This window comes from Mus caroli, chromosome 4 (assembly GCF_900094665.2).
Source record: "Mus caroli chromosome 4, CAROLI_EIJ_v1.1, whole genome shotgun sequence".
Classification (NCBI taxonomy): Eukaryota; Metazoa; Chordata; class Mammalia; order Rodentia; family Muridae; genus Mus; species Mus caroli.
In genome coordinates this window covers 108,055,076-108,073,983 of record NC_034573.1, presented here as the reverse complement: position 1 = coordinate 108,073,983, position 18,908 = coordinate 108,055,076, and the positions used below count along the sequence as shown (strand labels likewise).

General features: G+C 47.0%; 1 protein-coding gene across 3 annotated transcripts in view; it reads right to left on the bottom strand.

Annotated features, from left to right (window-relative positions):
- Eri3 (ERI1 exoribonuclease family member 3) overlaps positions 1-18,908 on the bottom strand; it is a 124,337-nt gene that overhangs the window by 50,114 nt on the left and 55,315 nt on the right. For all 3 annotated transcript variants that reach the window (XM_021159298.2, XM_021159299.2, XM_029476773.1), the window contains one exon: positions 8,905-8,977. In XM_021159298.2, coding sequence (XP_021014957.1) covers positions 8,905-8,977 — 73 coding nt within the window. The remainder of the gene's footprint in view (positions 1-8,904; positions 8,978-18,908) is intronic.

Sequence of the window (18,908 nt, the reverse complement as noted above, 5' to 3'; positions counted from 1 at the left end):
CACTGATTGGGACTCTGAATGCTCCAAGGTCAGAAAAGGTCACACTCAATCGTAGACTCCATTGCTCCCTTCAGCAGTTTCTCCTGCTATCCCCTCTCAGAGACTGTCAGAGACAATGTTTCTTGGAGAGACTGCAAAAGTTCTTTCTCCTCTTCTTCTCCACTCTCCCTCAGATGTCCGGCCCTAAGCTCGCCCTTTCAGAGCACACAGAAAGAGCACAGCAGGACATGGAATACAGGCAGCAATGGGAAAGTAGAGCTACAGTCTACACCCTGCATTTATCTGACTGTTTGATGCTAGACAGCCCCTACCCCCCAAGTGCCGGACAGGACTGGATAACCAGACAGCTTGCCCAACTCAGATACCTCCTAAGGCTGCCTGCTTACTTTCCTACACAAAGGCCAGCCAGGCAGGTTGTGGCATGAGAGGGAATTCCTGACAGTTATGAGTGTGTGCACACACAGCTGCACAGTTTGGTCTGCATATACGTGAACTGTTTATATATGTGTAGGCATGCACTTATATATTCATTTGTACCTATGTGTCATGCATATGTACTGGGAAAGCCCATCTTCTGTATTCATGTGTATATACACACATTTTTCTGGATGTATTCCAGCCAACCCTTTTGTTTCATAATGCCTTATTTAGAACATTATTTCTACTCAGCTCTAACCATGACTTCTGTGGCTGTACTTTAGAAACTGTCAACATCCCATTTTTTTAAATCATTAATTCAAATATCCTTTTTTTTTTTTTTTTAAGTCAGAGTCTCCTGTAACCTAGGCTAGCCTCAAACTTGCTATGGATTCAAGGGGTCATAGATGACCCTCAACTCCTGCTCCTCTTTGCCTTCCCCTCCCCAGCAGTGAGATCACAGATGCCCAGTGCCATGCTTGGCTTTTTACATTGGTGCTAGGGATCTTCATGCTGGTGTGGCAAGCACTGGACCAACTGAGCCACCTCCCTAGTCCTTTTTTGTTTTTCTGAGATAGAGTCTCACTCTATAGCCCAGGAATAGCCTGGAACTTGCAGTGAACCTCCTGCATCGGCTTCCTGGGTATTGAGATTCCAAGCAGTAGCCACTACACCCCACTGCCGACTCTCTCACCCTGCTGTCTGCCTCATTCAGCTGGGCCCACTGCACCCGCTCCTCATTTCCACAGGACCCACCTGCTTTGTCCACACCCAGCTGAGTCTTCCTCTTTTCAATATCTATCTTAGACCCCCCAGTCTGTCTTGTTAACTGCTGTCCTGACAGTTATCTTTTAACTCCCCGCTCTTTTTATTACAACTCCTTACAGAAACTCTCCACCCCTGACAACCCTAAGCCCCCTTTCTCCACGCTTGCCCCAATCTGCTGAGCTCTACTAAGGGGGATCAAATCTCTCAACAGAGTGGCTCTGCTACAGACTAATGTCATTGACCTGACTGGACCCTCAACACTGCCTCTGAGTTAGCTCCCACGGTAACTTACCAAAGGGAGGCAATCCTGTCTTAACTTTCTGTGAGCCCTCACACACCTCCCTATTAGTTGCCAGCAAATGATTTACCTGTATGTCTCACCGGGAAAACAAAAGTCACCCAGCCATCAGATGGTGTGCTGGTTGTATTTTTCTTTTTCTTTCTTTTTTTTGGTCAGCTTCACACATCATGAAGAAGGAATCTGAATTGAGAAAATGCCTCCATAAGGTTGGCCTATAAGCAAATCTGTGGGACATTGTCTTGATTAAAGGAGGATGTTGGAGGGTTCAGCCCACTGGGGGCAGTGCTACACCTGGGCAAGTGATTCTGAGGTACAGAAGAAAGCAAGCTGAGCAAGGCATCTAAGAAATCAATAAGCACTGCTCTCCCACCACCTCTGCTTCAGTCCCTGCCTTGGCATTTCTCAATCAACTGTGACTTAGGACATGTAAGCCAAATAAACACCTTCTTCCTCCAAGTTGCTCCTGGTTCTGGTCATGCTCAGAGCCTAGACTGACACCAGGATCATGGGTGCTGCTGTGATAGCCTGGGATGTGTTGTCTGTGGGGCGACGGTTAGAAAGACTTTGGAAGCTTGAGTGTTCTGAGAGCCGGGAAGAGGGTGTGGCCAACAGTGCAGACAAGGAGGCTTCCCATGCTTCAGAGAGAAGTTTCTTCAGGAACTTCAATGCACCTGTTTATGTGATACTACAAAAGTTATTTTATTAGCCTATTTTATTAAGTTATATTTACAAATCAGCAAGCCTGCTGACATAGATTTGCAGCCATCTTTGCTTTTTCTCCTGTCAGGATGAAGTAGGGAACAGTCTTTCCTCTCCTCTCCTCTTCTTGGAGGCGTTCCTGATGACTCCCTCTCCTCTCTGTACCTGAGCATCAGTAGGGTCCCAACCTCAGTACCCATATATGATTGCCTTCATGTTACCCCCTCCCTCCCCATCCTCCCTCCCTCCCTCCCTCCCTCTCCTCCTCTCTCTCTCTCTCTCTCTCTCTCTCTTTCTCTCCCTCCCTCTCTCTCTCTCTCTTTCTCTCTCTCTCTCCCCCTTCCCCTCTCTCTCTGTTCCTCCCTCCTGCCCCCCCCAACTGTCAACACCTATCTCAGCCTCTGGGATGCCACCCTCAAGGCCCCTCTGTGTCTGTACCATGAAGTCTTGGTATGAAAGCATCATTAACTGCTCTATGCTCAGGAAGGCTGTAAGGAGTAGACAATGTTGTACTGATGCCAAGGATCCGGCCGGCCCAGGGCTGTTCAATACAACACAATCTAAGTACACAAGAGAGTTCAACTTTTATCATGGTCATTATGGAACATTAAAAGACAAAACGTGTTGGTGCTGGAGACATGGCTCAGTGGCTAAGACCACTGGCTGATCTTCCAGAGGACCTAGATTTGTTTCTCAGCAGCCCCAAGAGGCTCACAGCCATCTGTAACTCCAGTTCCAAGAGATGAGGTCCTCTTTTGGCCTCTGTGGGACCTGTACACATATGGTACACATACATACATGAAGCCAAAACACCATACACATAAAAAAAATGATAAAGGCTTAAATTTTTACTTTAAATAACATGAAATTATTTAGTCAATTTATATATCCAAATATCATTTTAAACATGACAGCAGCATAAACATTAGGAGATATTTTGTCTTTTTTCAGACTAAGTCTTTTTTCAGATCAAGTCTATTAATACTTAATATCACATCTCAATTATGAAGCAAAATCTTTATCAGAAATGTTTTAGATTTTAAAAAATTAACCATTTAAAATATAGCATCTCTAACTCAAGTGCCTTTAAACATACTCAAATTTTCTCAAGTAAATTATAATTCAAATTGATTAAAACTTAATCCAAATTAATCTCTCAATCATACTAAATATATTCCAAGTGACCTACTGCCACATGCCAGTGGAAACTCTATCGGGCACCACAGGCGTTACTGTCTGACTTTCAATCCTCCCTAACCTCCACACTAAGATTTAACTTCTACTATAGCACTACTGAGAGGCGGGGCTTTTAAGAGACCACCAGGGAATGGGAACTGTTCACGTGAATGAATCGGTGCTATTGTTCCAAAAGGGCACTGGTTTAAGAGTGGAGCTCTTGTCGTCTGTGTCTTCTGTCCTCTCCTGTCATGTGAAGTCTTCCCATGATGCAACAAGAAGGTCCTTACCAGGTGATGCCCCTGGAGCTCAACTGTCTCAGCCTCCACCATAACCGTTAGCCAAATAAACTTTCATTGTTTATAGCTTACCAAGTCTGTAGTGCTCTGTCAAAGCATCAGAGAATGGATGCAGACAATGGGTGTACAACATAGCACAGCCAGTAACCAGCATCTGTTTCTATTAGACAGCTTCCTCCTAACCCTGCCTTCTCTACCTGCCTAAGGTACCACCTCAGGGTTTCGCTTTGCTCTCATTTTCACCCTATATACACTTCTCTGGCAATACCATGTATCTCCATGTTTACACTAGTTATTCAAATGTCAAGACTCAGTACCTCTTATCAAACCTTACTCTTTAGCACTAGATGGTCAGCTACCTTTTCAACAGAGCCGGAAGAATTGCTCAGACGTCTCAATTCAACAGTCCTAAATCAAGTTGTTCTCTTTACCTTAAGCTTCTCCTTCTCCTCACACAGAAAATTCGTTCTAATTTACCTATATGCTCAATCCTAAATTTTAGGGCCATACAGGCTGAAAGAATTCACCCCTAACTCTACCAACCAATCATTATTTCCTGTCTGTTACACAGTCAGTACTGCCATAACACTCACTTTCAAAGAACAAATTTGTCCCAATGTAACTGATGTATTAACGAATAATTAAGCATAATGGCAATTTTGCATTTGTTCCTGTCATGCTTCCCAATGATATACTAGATATGTCAGGTGTGATAGTATATACCTTCAATCCCAGCACTTGAGAGGTGAAGGCAGGAGAATTTCAAGTGCTATGCCACCCTGGGCTACACAGTGAGATTCTGACTCACAAAGCTAGAAGAGGTAGAGGAAGCTAAACTCAACACACAGAGAACAATGTCCTATTGGATTTCAATTCTTTATCCCACCACTTCGCAATAACTCACCAACTATAGCCCTTCTTATGTCTATTTCTACATACAAACTCTAGACTTATTTTTGACCAAAGTGGTATATTTATTATAGTATTTATGTATTTCTTAATCATTTAACTATTTTATTTTATTTTACTTTATTTTTATTTGGGGGCGGTTAGAGATAAGTTTTCTCTGTACAACCCTGGCTGTCCTGGAATTCACTCTGTATACCAGGCTGGCCTTGAACTCAAGAAGCCCTGCCTCTGCTCCTGAGTGCCCCACCACCTGGCAGACATCTATCTTTCTTTCCTATGCTACTATGGAGTTTCTGTGTGCTACAGCGTCTAGGTCACTTCTACTGCATGGCTTTCCTTAGGGAAAGAGCGTTTGTTGATTGGTTTGTATTTTGAGACAAGGTCTTACTCTATAGCCAGAGACTGGTCTTTCCCTCTCAGCTCAGGCTGGCCTTGAAGTAAAGACAACTCTCCTGTCTCAGCCTTCCAAGTGCTGGGATTACAGGCCTGTGCGGCCACATCCAGCTGGGCTATAGCATGAGGCTCTGCCTCAAAACAAAACAAAAAAGCAAATGAGATAAAGTTTTCTTTTAGTAGCTCCTGTTTATCCTATAAGTAAGAGCCAAAATCCAAACCTGGTCTACAAGCTCCAGCATCACCGTCTACTTACTGTACCTCATGCGGCTTTCCTCTCTCACAGTCCTAGGCCTTGGCAGTTATTCACTCAGTAAATGACAATTAAGTTACTCTGTACTGTGAGCCATCCAATGTGATGGGGGCTAGAACAATGAACAAGAGGCAGAACTTCTGTCTTCCTGGCTTTTATAAAAATAGCAGGCTTCTCTTCACCTCAGGGCCTCACCATATGCTGCTTCCTAAGGTTGGCCAGTTCTTCCTTCAGCCTATAATTTAGACAGCCTTCCTCACACTCTACCTCAATAAAGCCAGTTCTTTATTATATGATCTACAACTTCGAACTGTCTGAACAGGTTATTGAATAGAAGTCATATGATCTGTAACAGTCACCTTTTTTGTTATATTCCTAGAACCTAACACAGTACCTGGCACACAGAAGGTACTCTGAATGTGTGCTTATGGAAGAGATAATATTATGTCTTTGTGCTTTATGGATATATGTATATAAATACATTTATGTGTATACATGTGTCTTAGTCAGGGTTTCTATTCCTGCACAAACATCATGACCAAGAAGCAAGTTGGGGAGGAAAGGGTTTATTCGGCTTACACTTCCATGCTGCTGTTCATCACCAAAGGAAGTCAGGACTGGAACTTAAGCAGGTCAGGAAGCAGGAGCTGATGCAGAGGCCATGGAGGGATGTTCCTTACTGGCTTGCTTCCCCCACCTTGCTCAGCTTTCTTTCTTATAGAACCCAGGACTATCAACCCAGGGATGGCACCACCCACAATGGGCCCTCCCACCTTTGATCACTAATTGAGAAAATGCCTTACAGCTTAATCTCATGGAGGCATTTTCTCAAGGGAGGCTCCTTTCTCTGTGATAACTCCAGCTTATGTCATGTTGACACAAAACCAACCAATACAACATATTTTCAAGTATTTCTGCAGATGACTATTTATGTGAATATACGCGTACACATGCGTGTGTGCATGCACACACACACACACAAACACAGGCAGGTGTATTCCCCTTATTCCCTAGTAGCATCTTTAATCTCCTGGACAGAGCTGGGAGCAGAACTTCAAGTTCTCTTTAAGTTGACAGCTCAATAAAAAATCTAAGCTCATTCAACAAAACCCCAAATGTCAGCCAACAGCGACTTTTGCCACTCTCCTACAGGAGATGTAGGTAGCGGTATAAAACACGGCTACAAAACACGGCTGCTGAAAAGTTACTCTTTTTGAGGCAGCCCAGTTTATAAAGAGGAGAGGAGAACTGAAAAGGCTTTTCAGATTAGAGGCCTTATCTGTTTCCAGTTCTTCTCAGATTAAAGGCCTTAGGAAAGTAAGATGCTGAGTTCCTATCCAGTAACTAGCATAGTCACATACCTGGAACACAATATAGCTGGGTGCTAGAGAGGAAACACCCTTGCTTTCCCCAGGTCTGCATGGACCTGGGGAAAACACAGGGTCAACTGAGAATAGAGTCCTCAGTTTCCCTTTATATCCATTCCTTCCTTCCATGTCTTGGCATCCCAGTAGAAAACTGATTGAAGAGTCTCAAGCTGGCCTGAAGCACCAAGGTGACCCTAGTGTTACCATATGGGTCAGCTGCTCTCCTGACCTTCTGTCTAGGAACCTAAAGGCAGAGAGCTACCACACACCAAAAAGTCGAGTGAACTTCAGAGTAATTGTTCATGGTCAGTGCCTGCCTCGCCTGGCCGGGCATTCACATTGCATTTGTTGAGACCAGCAAGCAGACCCAGATGAGCTCTGACAGCTGGCACACTGTTTTCCTGGACAGCATGTCTATCTACACAGGCATGCCTCGCTCCACTCAGGAGGGTCTCTATGAAGCTAGTTCTCAATGAAGAGGTGGCCAGCAAGTATACATAACTCCGAGTCTAGCTAACCCCAGTCCAGCCCCACTGAGGACACAGGCAAGAACCATGCTCTGTCTCTGCACTCCAGATGGACAGGAGTAACAGCTTGGCCCCAATTCCACCTGAGTTAACTGATATCCCAAGTCCAGGGAGCCTCACAGCAAGAGCAGCTCAGCGGAAGTGATGTCTGAAGCACATCTTCAAGGGGCAGGCACAGGCCTGATGATGATGGCAAGGGGGGCATTTCACGAAGAGAGCCAGCCAGCTCAAGGCACAAAGGCAGGACAGAGCCTAGCTTCTTCAGTGAAAGATGAGAAGTAGTATCAGAGTGCACAGGACACATACTAGGTGAAAGCAGGACAAAATGCAACCAAATCCAAGGTCATCTCGGTGCAGAGCAAATCCTTACAAAATTAGTTGCCCCACTATTCTTCCATGTTAGCTTCATCCACACACACCAAAAGCAGCCTGCTCTTTCTGCCTCCAAGCCAGGCTCCTCCCTGCATACCGTGTTTAAATACCCAACATGAAACCCCTATCTTCACAGTACCTATGGTGACCCCTTAGTAGCCTCCCCTTCCTAAGACTCCTGCTGTGGCCTCCCTTCTTCTAGATTCCTAGGGTCACTAAGCTGACTGGTAGCATCAAGTAGACCCTGAGGCTACTCCAGGGCTATTTTTCTCTCTCTTTCTTCTAATAACCTGGGCCTCCTGGCGCAATAACTCCTCTAGAGCAAGGAAGCAAGAAGCCATTCCTGTGTTATCTCTTCTGCTTATCTAGGAACTACAGCATATGCCAGGAGAAGGCTGGTTTTCTGGGTGACTCACTCTCTATCAGGGAACTACCCTAGCTATGCAAGGTCCTTTTGAGGCCCACAATCCCACAATCCCACTCTCTAAGTCTACAATGCTGTCTTAGTGCCAAGATCCTCCTTCATGCTCCAAGGGTTCTAGCTTCCACTGTCCTCCCCATACACGAACAAGGCTCTGCTAGGATCAGGGAAACCAAAGTCATCTTAGGCAACCCAACTTCCTAACTAGAGGCACAGAGAGCACATTCATGAGTATAAAGAGAGAGATTGCTGTAGCAGGTGGTTCTGATGCTAAGGTCCCCTTTCCCAATTGGTTCTTAATCCATCAATCAATATGCCAGGAGTCAATTGCTGGGCCGAAGGAAAGAAATGGGACTTCTGGGTCTCCGCAGGAGGCCAAGGGAAGCAGGAAGAGAAAGGAAGATTTTGCCATGCTTTGGAGGGAGAAAAGATGACCAGCCATAGGGAGATAAGAAACACAACTAAGTGGAGGGCAGTTTAGGGTTGCTGATCAAGGAGAAGGTAACTGAGTGGCTAAAGTTGAGGGCAGATTTAAGGTGCTGAGCTGGGAGCGAAAATAAAGGTGGGAGATAGCCAAGGAAGGCTTAGAAGAGCCCAGCAATTGAGCCAATAAGGCGGGTTTAAAAATAAGCTAGTGTGTGATTGTACGCACCTGTCTTTCATTCGTGGATCAGAGAGAACTTGGGCCGGGCTGGCAATAAGGTCTGCACTGAGCATAAAGAACTATACCCAACAGAATGCCTTCTGAAAGGCTCAACTAGACCCATATTTCTCCTAGTGACTGCACGGCTCAGCCCAGAGACTCAGAAGAGAAAGCTCTGTGTATGTTTGGAAGACACCAACAGTACTCCTCCCAGCAGCCTGGCCCTCAGGCAGCTCCCACTCCCACTCCAGAAATATCAGAAGTTCAGTACAGATTACCCAGCGAAGAGAAAGGGGGATATTGAGAAAAGAAACAAAAAGACACCAGAGTTGGGGGTGGTGGTGGAGGACAGGAGGTACCTTTTTTAGATTAATCCACTGCTTGAAGTAATCTGCCACTGGCAAGCCTAGGTAATGGCACTGTCCTGGAAGCCTACAAGAAAGAGAAGAGAGGACAAGTTAGAAACACGCATGTCCCAAAATGTGGAGTCTTAAGCTATAATGAAAAAAAAAAAGTCTACTTAACAGAGAGACCATGAGGATCAACAAATCAGCAGGGGGACCACTAAGGAAGATATTCCACCTTAGCACCATGGATGCTGAACTTAGAGCCATTCCTCAGAACTAAGTATGAGATTCAAGAGATATTACAAAGAATAACATCAGTTGCTACTATTTCCTAATTTGCAAACTGTATTTTTTAATATGTTAAGGCCTTTACTTATAGCTGTCCTCAAACTGATTCCGTGAGGTAGGTACTGTTATCTATTATGGTCTCCCTGAATCGTATTACTTCCTTCTCTTTCTCTGATGTTCCTTATCCTTTGTGTCTTAGAGACTAATTGCTAAACTCAGTATTTCAGAAAAATCACACTGAGTGCTGGGTGTAAAGAGGCCACCAGAAGCAAGAGGAACACAGGGGGCCTGGTCAGAAAAGGGTAGGCAGTCCCTGTCTTATTTTCCTGTAGCTAACCTTAGCCACCTCCTGATATTACTTGGCATAGGTCTGGAGTCCTGCTGGGTCTGGCTAGCTGTGGAGAAAAAGGGATTCCCTTTCCTGTTGAATTTCAGTGGTACATGACAGCTATAGATATCACCCCTGGCTAGGAAGGGTACAGCTCAGGGGTATCCTGCCTGCTCCTCTCAAAGAAGCATCTATACCTCAGAGCCACCATGAGAACAACCAGAAAGGAGGATCATCTAAACAGTCATTCATATCTGAACATGGTCCAGCACGAATCCTGAGGGCCTCTCTATGACGGAAGTATGGAGAGGGAGATACCAATCTTATTCAGGAGCTCTATGCATGAACATTTGCAGATTCAAGGAGAAGAACAGGGTTGCTGAGTGCTTCTCTGAATGTTCCAGCCCCCTGTCTCCAAGCATATGCAGCACAAATATAGCAAGGCCCAAACTCATCTTCATGAGAGGCAGAGTCAGAGCCAGAACTTGAACATGCAGGTGTCTCACAGGAAGATAGCTGTACATCTCTGTCACATAACAGAGCACACAAGGTGGGTTAGGGTGGTCACCATCGCTTATACAAACGAGGGAACAGATTCAGTAAAGAAAAAGGATTTGCTCAATCATGCAACAAGCCAAGAAGAGAACTAGAAATGGACCCTGGGGGCTTCGGAATGGCAAGTGACAATTGCACATATTCAACAAGAGGCCTTGATTTGTCCTAGAGAAGGCAAAGCTTGTAGAGGTAGGTAGGATGGAGTTTACTGCTAAAGGTTATAGTTTTTGTTTTTTGTTTTTTTAACTCAATATTCTTAGGCATCTCAGGCTAAGGTCAGCAGGTCCCAGTAGACACCTGGTTCCACTAGTTGGCAAAGAAAAGGGCAAAGGTTCCTGGCACTAAGGGGAAAATGCTGAGTTTTTGCCAGATACTGATCCCAAGGAAAAGAGCCACTGGCAGTGGGCCCTGAACTAGCCTACGGGCATAAACGTGCAGGCAAGTTTATGGTGCCCAGGTCTCCATGCAGCTGGATTCACTGGGCACAAAGCTCCCCAACTGCCCAAACATCATCTGGTCATGCTTATTACTGTTGCCCAATGAAATTTTATGCACCGAGTCCACAGGTGTGATTTCCCCTTCTTTATGAGGGGTCGGAATGACATCACTGATGGCCAATAGAAAAAACCCAATTATGTCCAGGCCATAAAAAGGAATGGGATTTTTCCCCCACCAAATCAAAACTTCCTTCAGTTTCATGAATACAAGGAGGCCCCTTTTAAGGACACCCCTCACCCCAACACATGCATGGCAGTCCTGTCTATGGGCTCTAAAACAAGGTACATGATCACTCTTCAAATGGTATGAGGCTAGAGGCAGAAGGGGCCCTACTTTGGCATTTATCATGGTCTTGCTCTGATCACAGTGGCCCTTCAAGTCACCAGAACAGAACCTCAAACCTAACATCAGATGTTTCCCAGGATCCTTGCTTCTGATTGGCAGAAGTTAGAGAAAGCTGAGGTGCTTCTTAAGTTTCCTAGTGAGCTTCTAAATAACAAAATGAGAACTTCGCTTTGAAAGAAGAGAGGATATGGGAGGATAGCGCTGTTAGAAAAAGTCTCTCCCCACAAACAGACAACAAAGCAAAGGGAGCCCCACCTTCCCCACCCCAGCCCTCTTTCAGGCCTACCACCTGCAACTGAACCGCTCTGGTCTGGCCCAGACAGCCTTGATAGCAAACAGGTGTGGCTAGCTTGGCGCCAGCCAAAGCAGGGGAGTTGCTCATTAAGGGAGCTCGCACACCCCACCCCTTGCTAATGGGTATAGCCAAGGTGGAACCACTCACTGTAAGTAGGAGCTCAACTTTGAAGATCAGGTGAGCAGAGCATGGGGGACCATTGCTAGGTCTGCGTCAAGGAGATCACAGAGGTTTGACAGACCGTCCAAAGGGCAGGTCCAGCAAGAGAGCAGACGCCTTTAATCCCAGCACTTGGGAGGCAGAGGCAGAGGCAGGCAGATTTCTGAGTTCAAGGCCAGCCTGGTCTACACAGTGAGTTCCAGGACAGCCAGGGCTACACAGACAAACCCTGTCTCAAAAAAACAAACAAACAAAAGAGCAGAAACCTGTGCTGAGAAAGGTTGTGGACAACCTTTCTTAAATGTTCTTCTCTTTTCAAATTTTAACCAGTAAACTCAGCTAGGGAGTGTGACTTAAAGAGGAGGGGAACAGCAGGCTGAAGTCATCATCTACTCCCTTCTGCCTCACAGGACTCAAAGAGTGACTTGTCAGTCCTGGAGGTCAACAGCACTGAAATGTGCACACATCACTCTGTAGAAACCGCTGTGTTCCTGGGACATGTAGGCAAGGAATGCCTCAAATCATCAGTGGACCATGAAGGCACAGAGGCCCAGCCATCGAAAGGAGTGGGTCAGGAGAAGCCAGAGAAAAGACCCTGCAAAGAGACCCCTCTGAGGTACACACAGCTTGTTTCCATGCAGCCTCCTCATTCACCCATACAAAGTCTCAGAGTGTTGTCACCAGCTGTCCTGTTTCAGAACTGCCACAATTCTCTATGATACTCTTATTAGTGAAGAGGCTGGGCCTCAGGAAGGACACCACACCCCTGGAACCCAGTCTGTTATGTCACCTAGTCAGAGTGCCACAGTCTACATGGCATAAGTCTGCACCCAGCATATGCCAGTCACACCAACCTGGGCAGCACTTAGCTGGGGACATGGCTCTTTGTCTCTCCTGCCTCCATTCCCCACCCAGAGGAGATAAACAGAGCTCTGGTGATGAACAGCCCGCCTTTCATGATCACTTTTCCTCGAGTTGAGGAGAGTGGCTAGTGATGGATGGGCTGGAATTTGGTTATCAGGAAGGGCTGTCAGCCAGAGGTGCCCATCTCCTCCCCCACTACGCAGGGCATCATTACACTGTGGCATAGAGGTAAAATATGACCAAGGGGAGGGAAGGAAGAAAGAGGGGAAGGCTGGGCTTATACACGGAGCAAATTGAGCAACAATGAGAGCAGGCGTGAGGCTGGAACGTTAGTTATCTGCCTGTGACACCTTTTATCTCTGCACAAATTGGTCCTTCCTCCCCCACTACATTCTCTTATACAAACAGAGGCAGACACAATGTGTCACCAGTGCAATAGCACAGCAATTTAACCCAAATTAGTAAGGGGGTCAAGCTAGGAAATAGGGGTTTCTCATTTCAACAGGTTCCTTGTCTCAACTCTGAACCACAACATCATAGAAAGGAGGGTGGAGAAAAAGCAGATTCATAATTGAATTCACCCACTTAGCCACTGCTGATGGATAAAAAATTAACACTCGAGCCTCTAAATACTTCTCAAACCTAGTTATCTTCCTTCTCCCTTTTGATATGCCATGTCGCAAGACAACACAGGCCTACCCCAATCAGGCCTAGCACTCAGGGTAGGAATCAGCAAGAAGAGGGAACAAAGAAAAGTCACCCTAGACAGAAACGGAGGGCTAGAAGCCTATAAGACAGGCTGCAGGGAGTGCTAGATTCGGGAAAGAGCAGGAACTACAGGATTACAGATGCTGATAACATCAAAAGTGGACCTTGACAGCTCAAGAACATACTTATGAGTCAGGCATCATGGTCCACACCTTTAATCTCAGTACTCAGGAGGCAGAGGCAGGTGGATCTCTGAGTTCAAGTCAGAGTAAGTTCCAGGACAGCCAGGGACTACACAGGGCTATCCTGTCTTGAAAAACAAACAAACAGCCGGGCGTGGTGGCACATGCCTTTAATCCCAGCACTTGGGAGGCAGAGGCAGGTGGATCTCTGAGTTCAAGTCAGAGTAAGTTCCAGGACAGCCAGGGACTACACAGGGCTATCCTGTCTTGAAAAACAAACAAACAGCCGGGCGTGGTGGCACATGCCTTTAATCCCAGCACTTGGGAGGCAGAGGCAGGTGGATTTCTGAGTTCGAGGCCAGCCTGGTCTACAAAGTGAGTTTCAGGACAGCCAGGGCTATACAGAGAAACCCTGTCTCGAAAAACCAACCAACCAAACAACCAAACAAAATCAAACAACAACAAAAGAATATACCTTTGTCTACAGACCTCCTACCTCCACCAAAAAAAAAAAAAAATGCTTGGTCTACCCTGCACTGGAGTAACCCTCTGACAGACCAGTCCATCATCTTGAATAGCTGCCCTTTTGACAGTGACTGACAAGACCTGATAAGGAAAGGAGGAGAGAGGAGCCTGTCCTGTTCCTCCGTGACCTCCACCATGGTGAGACCAGGTGCTGGGAAGGCTCTCAATGGGTAGGCAGCGCACCACACCCCCATCCCTCACCCCAAACCGGCCGTATGGCTTTATTATCAAGTGCTTGTTGTCCTTGAGCAAGCAACATCACCTCCATCACCTACTCTATGAGACTTAAAGTCAAGGGAAACAAACTTTGAAAATGGGCTCAGAGGAGCTATTTGGCTAGATAAGCAGACACTGCTTATCTAGCAGTGAGCCTACAAAGGTTTGTGAAGATGCTTCTGGGCCAGATGAGACTAAGTAAGGAAAAATGCCAGAAAAGTGAATTGCAGGTAAATGACCAAGGGGAATGTTCTAAAATCACTCAGTAGCTTCAAAATGGATTGAGGGGAGGAGTTACAAGATAAAGGGGGAAACTAGGGACTCCTCTTTCAAGTTTAAAGACAAAGCACACCGGGCGGTGGTTGGCACAAGTCTTTAATCCCAGAACTTGGGAGGCAGAGGCAGGCAGATTTCTGAGTTCGAGGCCAGCCTGGTCTACAAAGTGAGTTCCAGGACAGCCAGGGCTACACAGAGAAACCCTGTCTCAAAAAACTGAAAAAAAAAAAAAAAAAAAAAAAAAGGACAAAGCACACAAGTACCAGGTACAAAAGCCAAGAGCCCCCTGCCCTCTCTAGACACCACGGAGAAACCTTACCTGACCCCAAACATGCTCAAATCAGAAGCTACTTAAGCCTGCCTCCTATACTCAGAGGCTCCTAGGTTATCTGGAAGACAACCACAGCATAAGCATACGAATCTAGAAGCCACCGCTGAAGAAGAGCCTCCTGGTTCCTAGTAATGGAGGGCAACACCCTGTAGCACTTACAGAGACTCAGCTTTACCCCCTGTTCAACAAGCATGTGCACTGTCCCTCCGCTGTTCCCCAACTGCCCACAGCCCTGGGGGATTGAACTGCTGACTTATCGGCCCAGTCTGCCCCCACATTTGCTCCCACCCTCTGGGATATCTGCAGGTTACAATTCCAACCACAGGCTTCAGAAAGATGATACACTTGCTGGAGCCTGCAAAGGGTCAGGAGAAAGTAGTGTCTCAAATACCAGCATGACAGCTGGCTCCTGGTCTGTCTCCTCCTCCCCAACCCCCTCCCCAAACTTGTCATGGTACAAGAAGTCTATAAGCAGCCCATCAGATTTAAATACCAGTGTGCGTGAAGCAGCAGCACGGAGGGTGAGGGAGCGGGAAACAGACAGTGAGTGCCTCTGTCGCCACTGCTGTCAGCGAGCACTAATGAATTTCACCAGCAGCAGCCATGCTGCAGCTGCGGGTGTGGGGGTGATGTGAAAGGTGGGGAGTTTTCTTGGGAGAACACTGTCAGTACTAAAACATCTTTTCCCAAAGCCTTGGTAAAATATGTAATTGAAGAACTGAGAACTATAGTCCACCTAGAACACCTAGAACTTTAAAAGGGGAGGGGAGTCAAGGGTGGGGGTGGGGCAAATCCTGAAGTCGTCCTCTAAACAGGAAGGGACATACAAGTTTGAGGCTGGAAAGAGCCAGTTAAGATCCCATTAGATGGTGACCTCCGGCAGGTCTCACACCTTGCTTTACCACAATCACCCAGACTTACCTCAGAGGCCTTGGGCTGCTCAACTGGGAGGGCAAGGAAAAAAAGGTCCCAGGCAGCAAAAGGCAGCCTGTTGAGTCTTCCTGGCCAGCCTATTGCTGCCCTACTTCATAGCAGCTGTAGCTAACTCCACGGGGAGGCCCTAGGTCAACATGTTACAGACCTGGGGAAGATGGGGTGAGGGAGGCCCCACACCTGTTCTGTAGAAAGTACTTCCCACGGATGTCAGGGGACACATATGACATTTACCAAATCCCAAAGAGGTTGTGAGTGCTCTTGAGACTTTCCCAAGATCCCCACCAACAGGCCCACAACCTGAATCCAGGTCTATTTGCTGCTTCCTGTGTATTCTCTACTGCCAGACCCTGCCCTTCTCACTCCTTCCCACTGGTATACATGCTTCTCTGGCATGGCATCGTCCACAGCTGCCATATAGCATTAGGCTGGGCTCTAGGCCAGGGTGAGCCCAGCCAGGAAGAGAAAGCTGTGGGAGTGAGCCAGGCCATCACCTGGGAGTCGCTACAGCTCAGAGGACATGGATGCAGCGGAAGCCTTCCCCTGGGTGCCCTTTGCACAACTCTGATCAACAGTGTCTGATCTGGCAGCGACCTGCTGTGCAGGGGGCAGATGACATTTAATTTCCTCTTGGTTTCCCTACAGTACAAACGAAAGGCCGTCACCTGCGTCTGGGTCTGGCAGCACAGCTGGAACTGTTCCCAGACATGCTGCTAGGGAGAGTTCCCAAACAACCAGAATGCAGGCGGGTGCACTGGGATGCCCCTTAGGCTATGCTCCTTGTTTTCCCAAGGAAAACCAACCTCAAATCTCTAGGGCCAAATCTCTGCTTAAAGACTCTAAAGGAGCTATATGTAGAGTATTTCTACATAGAGTATCAGTGCTTGGTCTTCACGTAGTATGTGTGTGTGTGTGTGTGTGTGTGTGTGTGCAGTGTGTGCAGTGTGTGTGTGTGTGTGTGTGTGTGTGTGTGTGTGTGNGTGTGTGTGTGTGTGTGTGTGTGTGTGTGTGTGTGTGTGTGCAGTGCCTGAGGAGGCCAGAAGGAAGTATCAGATGCCCTGAGACTGGAGTTACAGATGGTTGTGAGCCTCCATGTGGGTGCTAGGAACTGAACCCAGGTCCTCTAGAAAAACAGCCAGTGCTCTTAACCAATGAGACATCTTTCCAGCCCCAATAACTTATATTGTTATGGGTATGAGTGTTTTGTTTGTATGTATGTTGCATGTATGTCAGATACCCTAGGACTGGAGTTAGAGATGGCTGTGAGTCATTCATTATGTGTGTTCTGGGAACTGGAAGAGCAGCAGTGTTCTCAACTGCTAATCCACCTTTCCAGCTCTTTCAGCTCCTAGTTTTTACAGCCCACCTACTGACTATCCTGCAATCCCTCCCCCTCAGAACCCATAGGAAGCACATAAATGTTACAAACACCCTGTGGAAAAGTGTAGCACGCACCTCTCTGGTGCTACAAGTGTCCTGAAAATCCCATCACTTATTCCTTCCAGTGCCTGTCTAGGGAAACAATTAGCAAGGTCCTCTCCAGTGTCCATGCTGTGGCACAGTGCTCACTTGTGTGGAAAGTACTGGAACTGCTACCAGGACCTGGACAGAGCTCCTTAACACACAAGGCTATCAGGGAGGAGAGTAGAGGGAGGAGGCTGAGCACCAGATAGGAAGCTTCTAGGGTACTTTGGCCAGTGCCTTGGCTAATGACCTATTTTATTTTGGGGTTGGAAGACCTGGAGCTTAAGCTGTCTCCAAGATGCCCAACACATCCTAGCATACTTTCCACCTGGCCTGTGGCCATATTGACCCTATGCCTCAACTATGTTTGTATGGCCTACAATGCCCCCTGGAGGCTCTGCAGAGAGGCATCCTCTTGGCACTCAAGATCTGGGATGTAGTCTGACCTCTGCTCCCATATAAGTGCACAAGGACACAGCTGTTGCCTTTAGCCTCTAGTTGGTCCTCTCTACCCTGATTCCAGATCTTCTGATTATTTCAAGATGTGCAAGCATTCAGACTCTACAGAGTCCTGCTCCTGGCACAATAGCTCTAGAACAAGCTTAGGGAGTTTCAAACTGTGTTCTAGGAAGTTTGAGACTTAGGGGTTTCAGGAGAAAGATCAGGCTATTTCATGGACTAAGAAAGAATAGGACTGTGCCCCAGCTTTAGCCAGTACAGCTTAACTTAATATTGTGTTATTTTGAAAAGAGTTTACCACTAAAAATTACAGCCAATTATGTCCCCATACAGTATTTCTCCCTTTGTTTTTTGTCTTGTTTACTGTATTTTCAGTCTACTTTGCCCTTTAATTAGCTCTGATCACTTAGTGCTCCCACAGTCCCCAGCACACTACTTACTTGGCCCAGAGTAAGTCTCAGTGGCTGATTTCAAGCCACTGCTGCCTGACTGTGTCTTAACACCTTCCATGGCAGCTCCCTACAGCATTCCTTAGGGGAGAAACACTACAGTGGAAGGAACTGTTACTTACAGATAAAGTCCTGGTGGATATGGCTGACGCATGGCACCCTTAGCAGGGGAACCCCTGCTACTATGCTCCACCATCTAAAACCCACATCCAAAGAACCAGACAAACTGCTTTTGACCGATCTTTGAACCAAACGTAGCATTTTACTACAGGAAATGCCACTCCCTGGATGTTTCTAAATCTTGTACGTGGGAATGTTAGGATAATATCCCTGTCAAGAGTCTGACCCCTGTCCAGGCAGCACTGGAGGGAGTCATGAGTCTGGTTACAGTCAGAGTCAACAGTTCTGGCTACAGAGACTGAAAATGGGTGGAGGTTCTTGGTGCCAACCACCAGGCATACTGCCTGAAACTCTTCCAGCCAGGTCTGCAAGGGGTAGAGAGGGAAACCAGGGATGATGTCCTTCTGGCTAAAGCCACTTGTTAACAGGCCCTGGATTCCTTTATCTCTAGGGAAAGGAAGGTAGCAATGAGCACTGCCCCCTCCCATGCCTCCCAGCAGGGCCAGGGAGGACAGCCATTAGTGTGTACCTCAGCAGACAATGGGGAGGAGAAGTCTCCAGAGCAAAGGACAACTGCAGCAATTAGAATGCAGGGAGGTTCAGAAGCTATTTAACTGGGTGACCCCTGAGGTCGCTGCATCTGACTCCCATCCCTGGATAAATATTGTATGAGCGGGGAGGGGGCGAGCAACGGAGCTGAGTTGTCGTCGCAGCCCCTCCATCCCCTCCTTTCCCACCCGATGTGCTGCCTCCAGCCACACACAACAGGAACATTATTTACAGCCCTGACAGTCAGAGCAATCACTCTGCTAACCAAGAGGGAATGGACAAAGTCGACTTACCAAAAATTGACTATGGCAATTGAAGAAGAAACCAGGGCTGGTGGGGGGAGGGAGCTGAGCTAACACAGACACAAGGCTTCCCTTCCCTCTGGGTCCTGCTGGAGCAGGTACTACCACCCTAAACCCTAAAGCATGGCAGGTGAAGCAGGTCTCAAATCAGAGAAATGGGGCACCCTTTC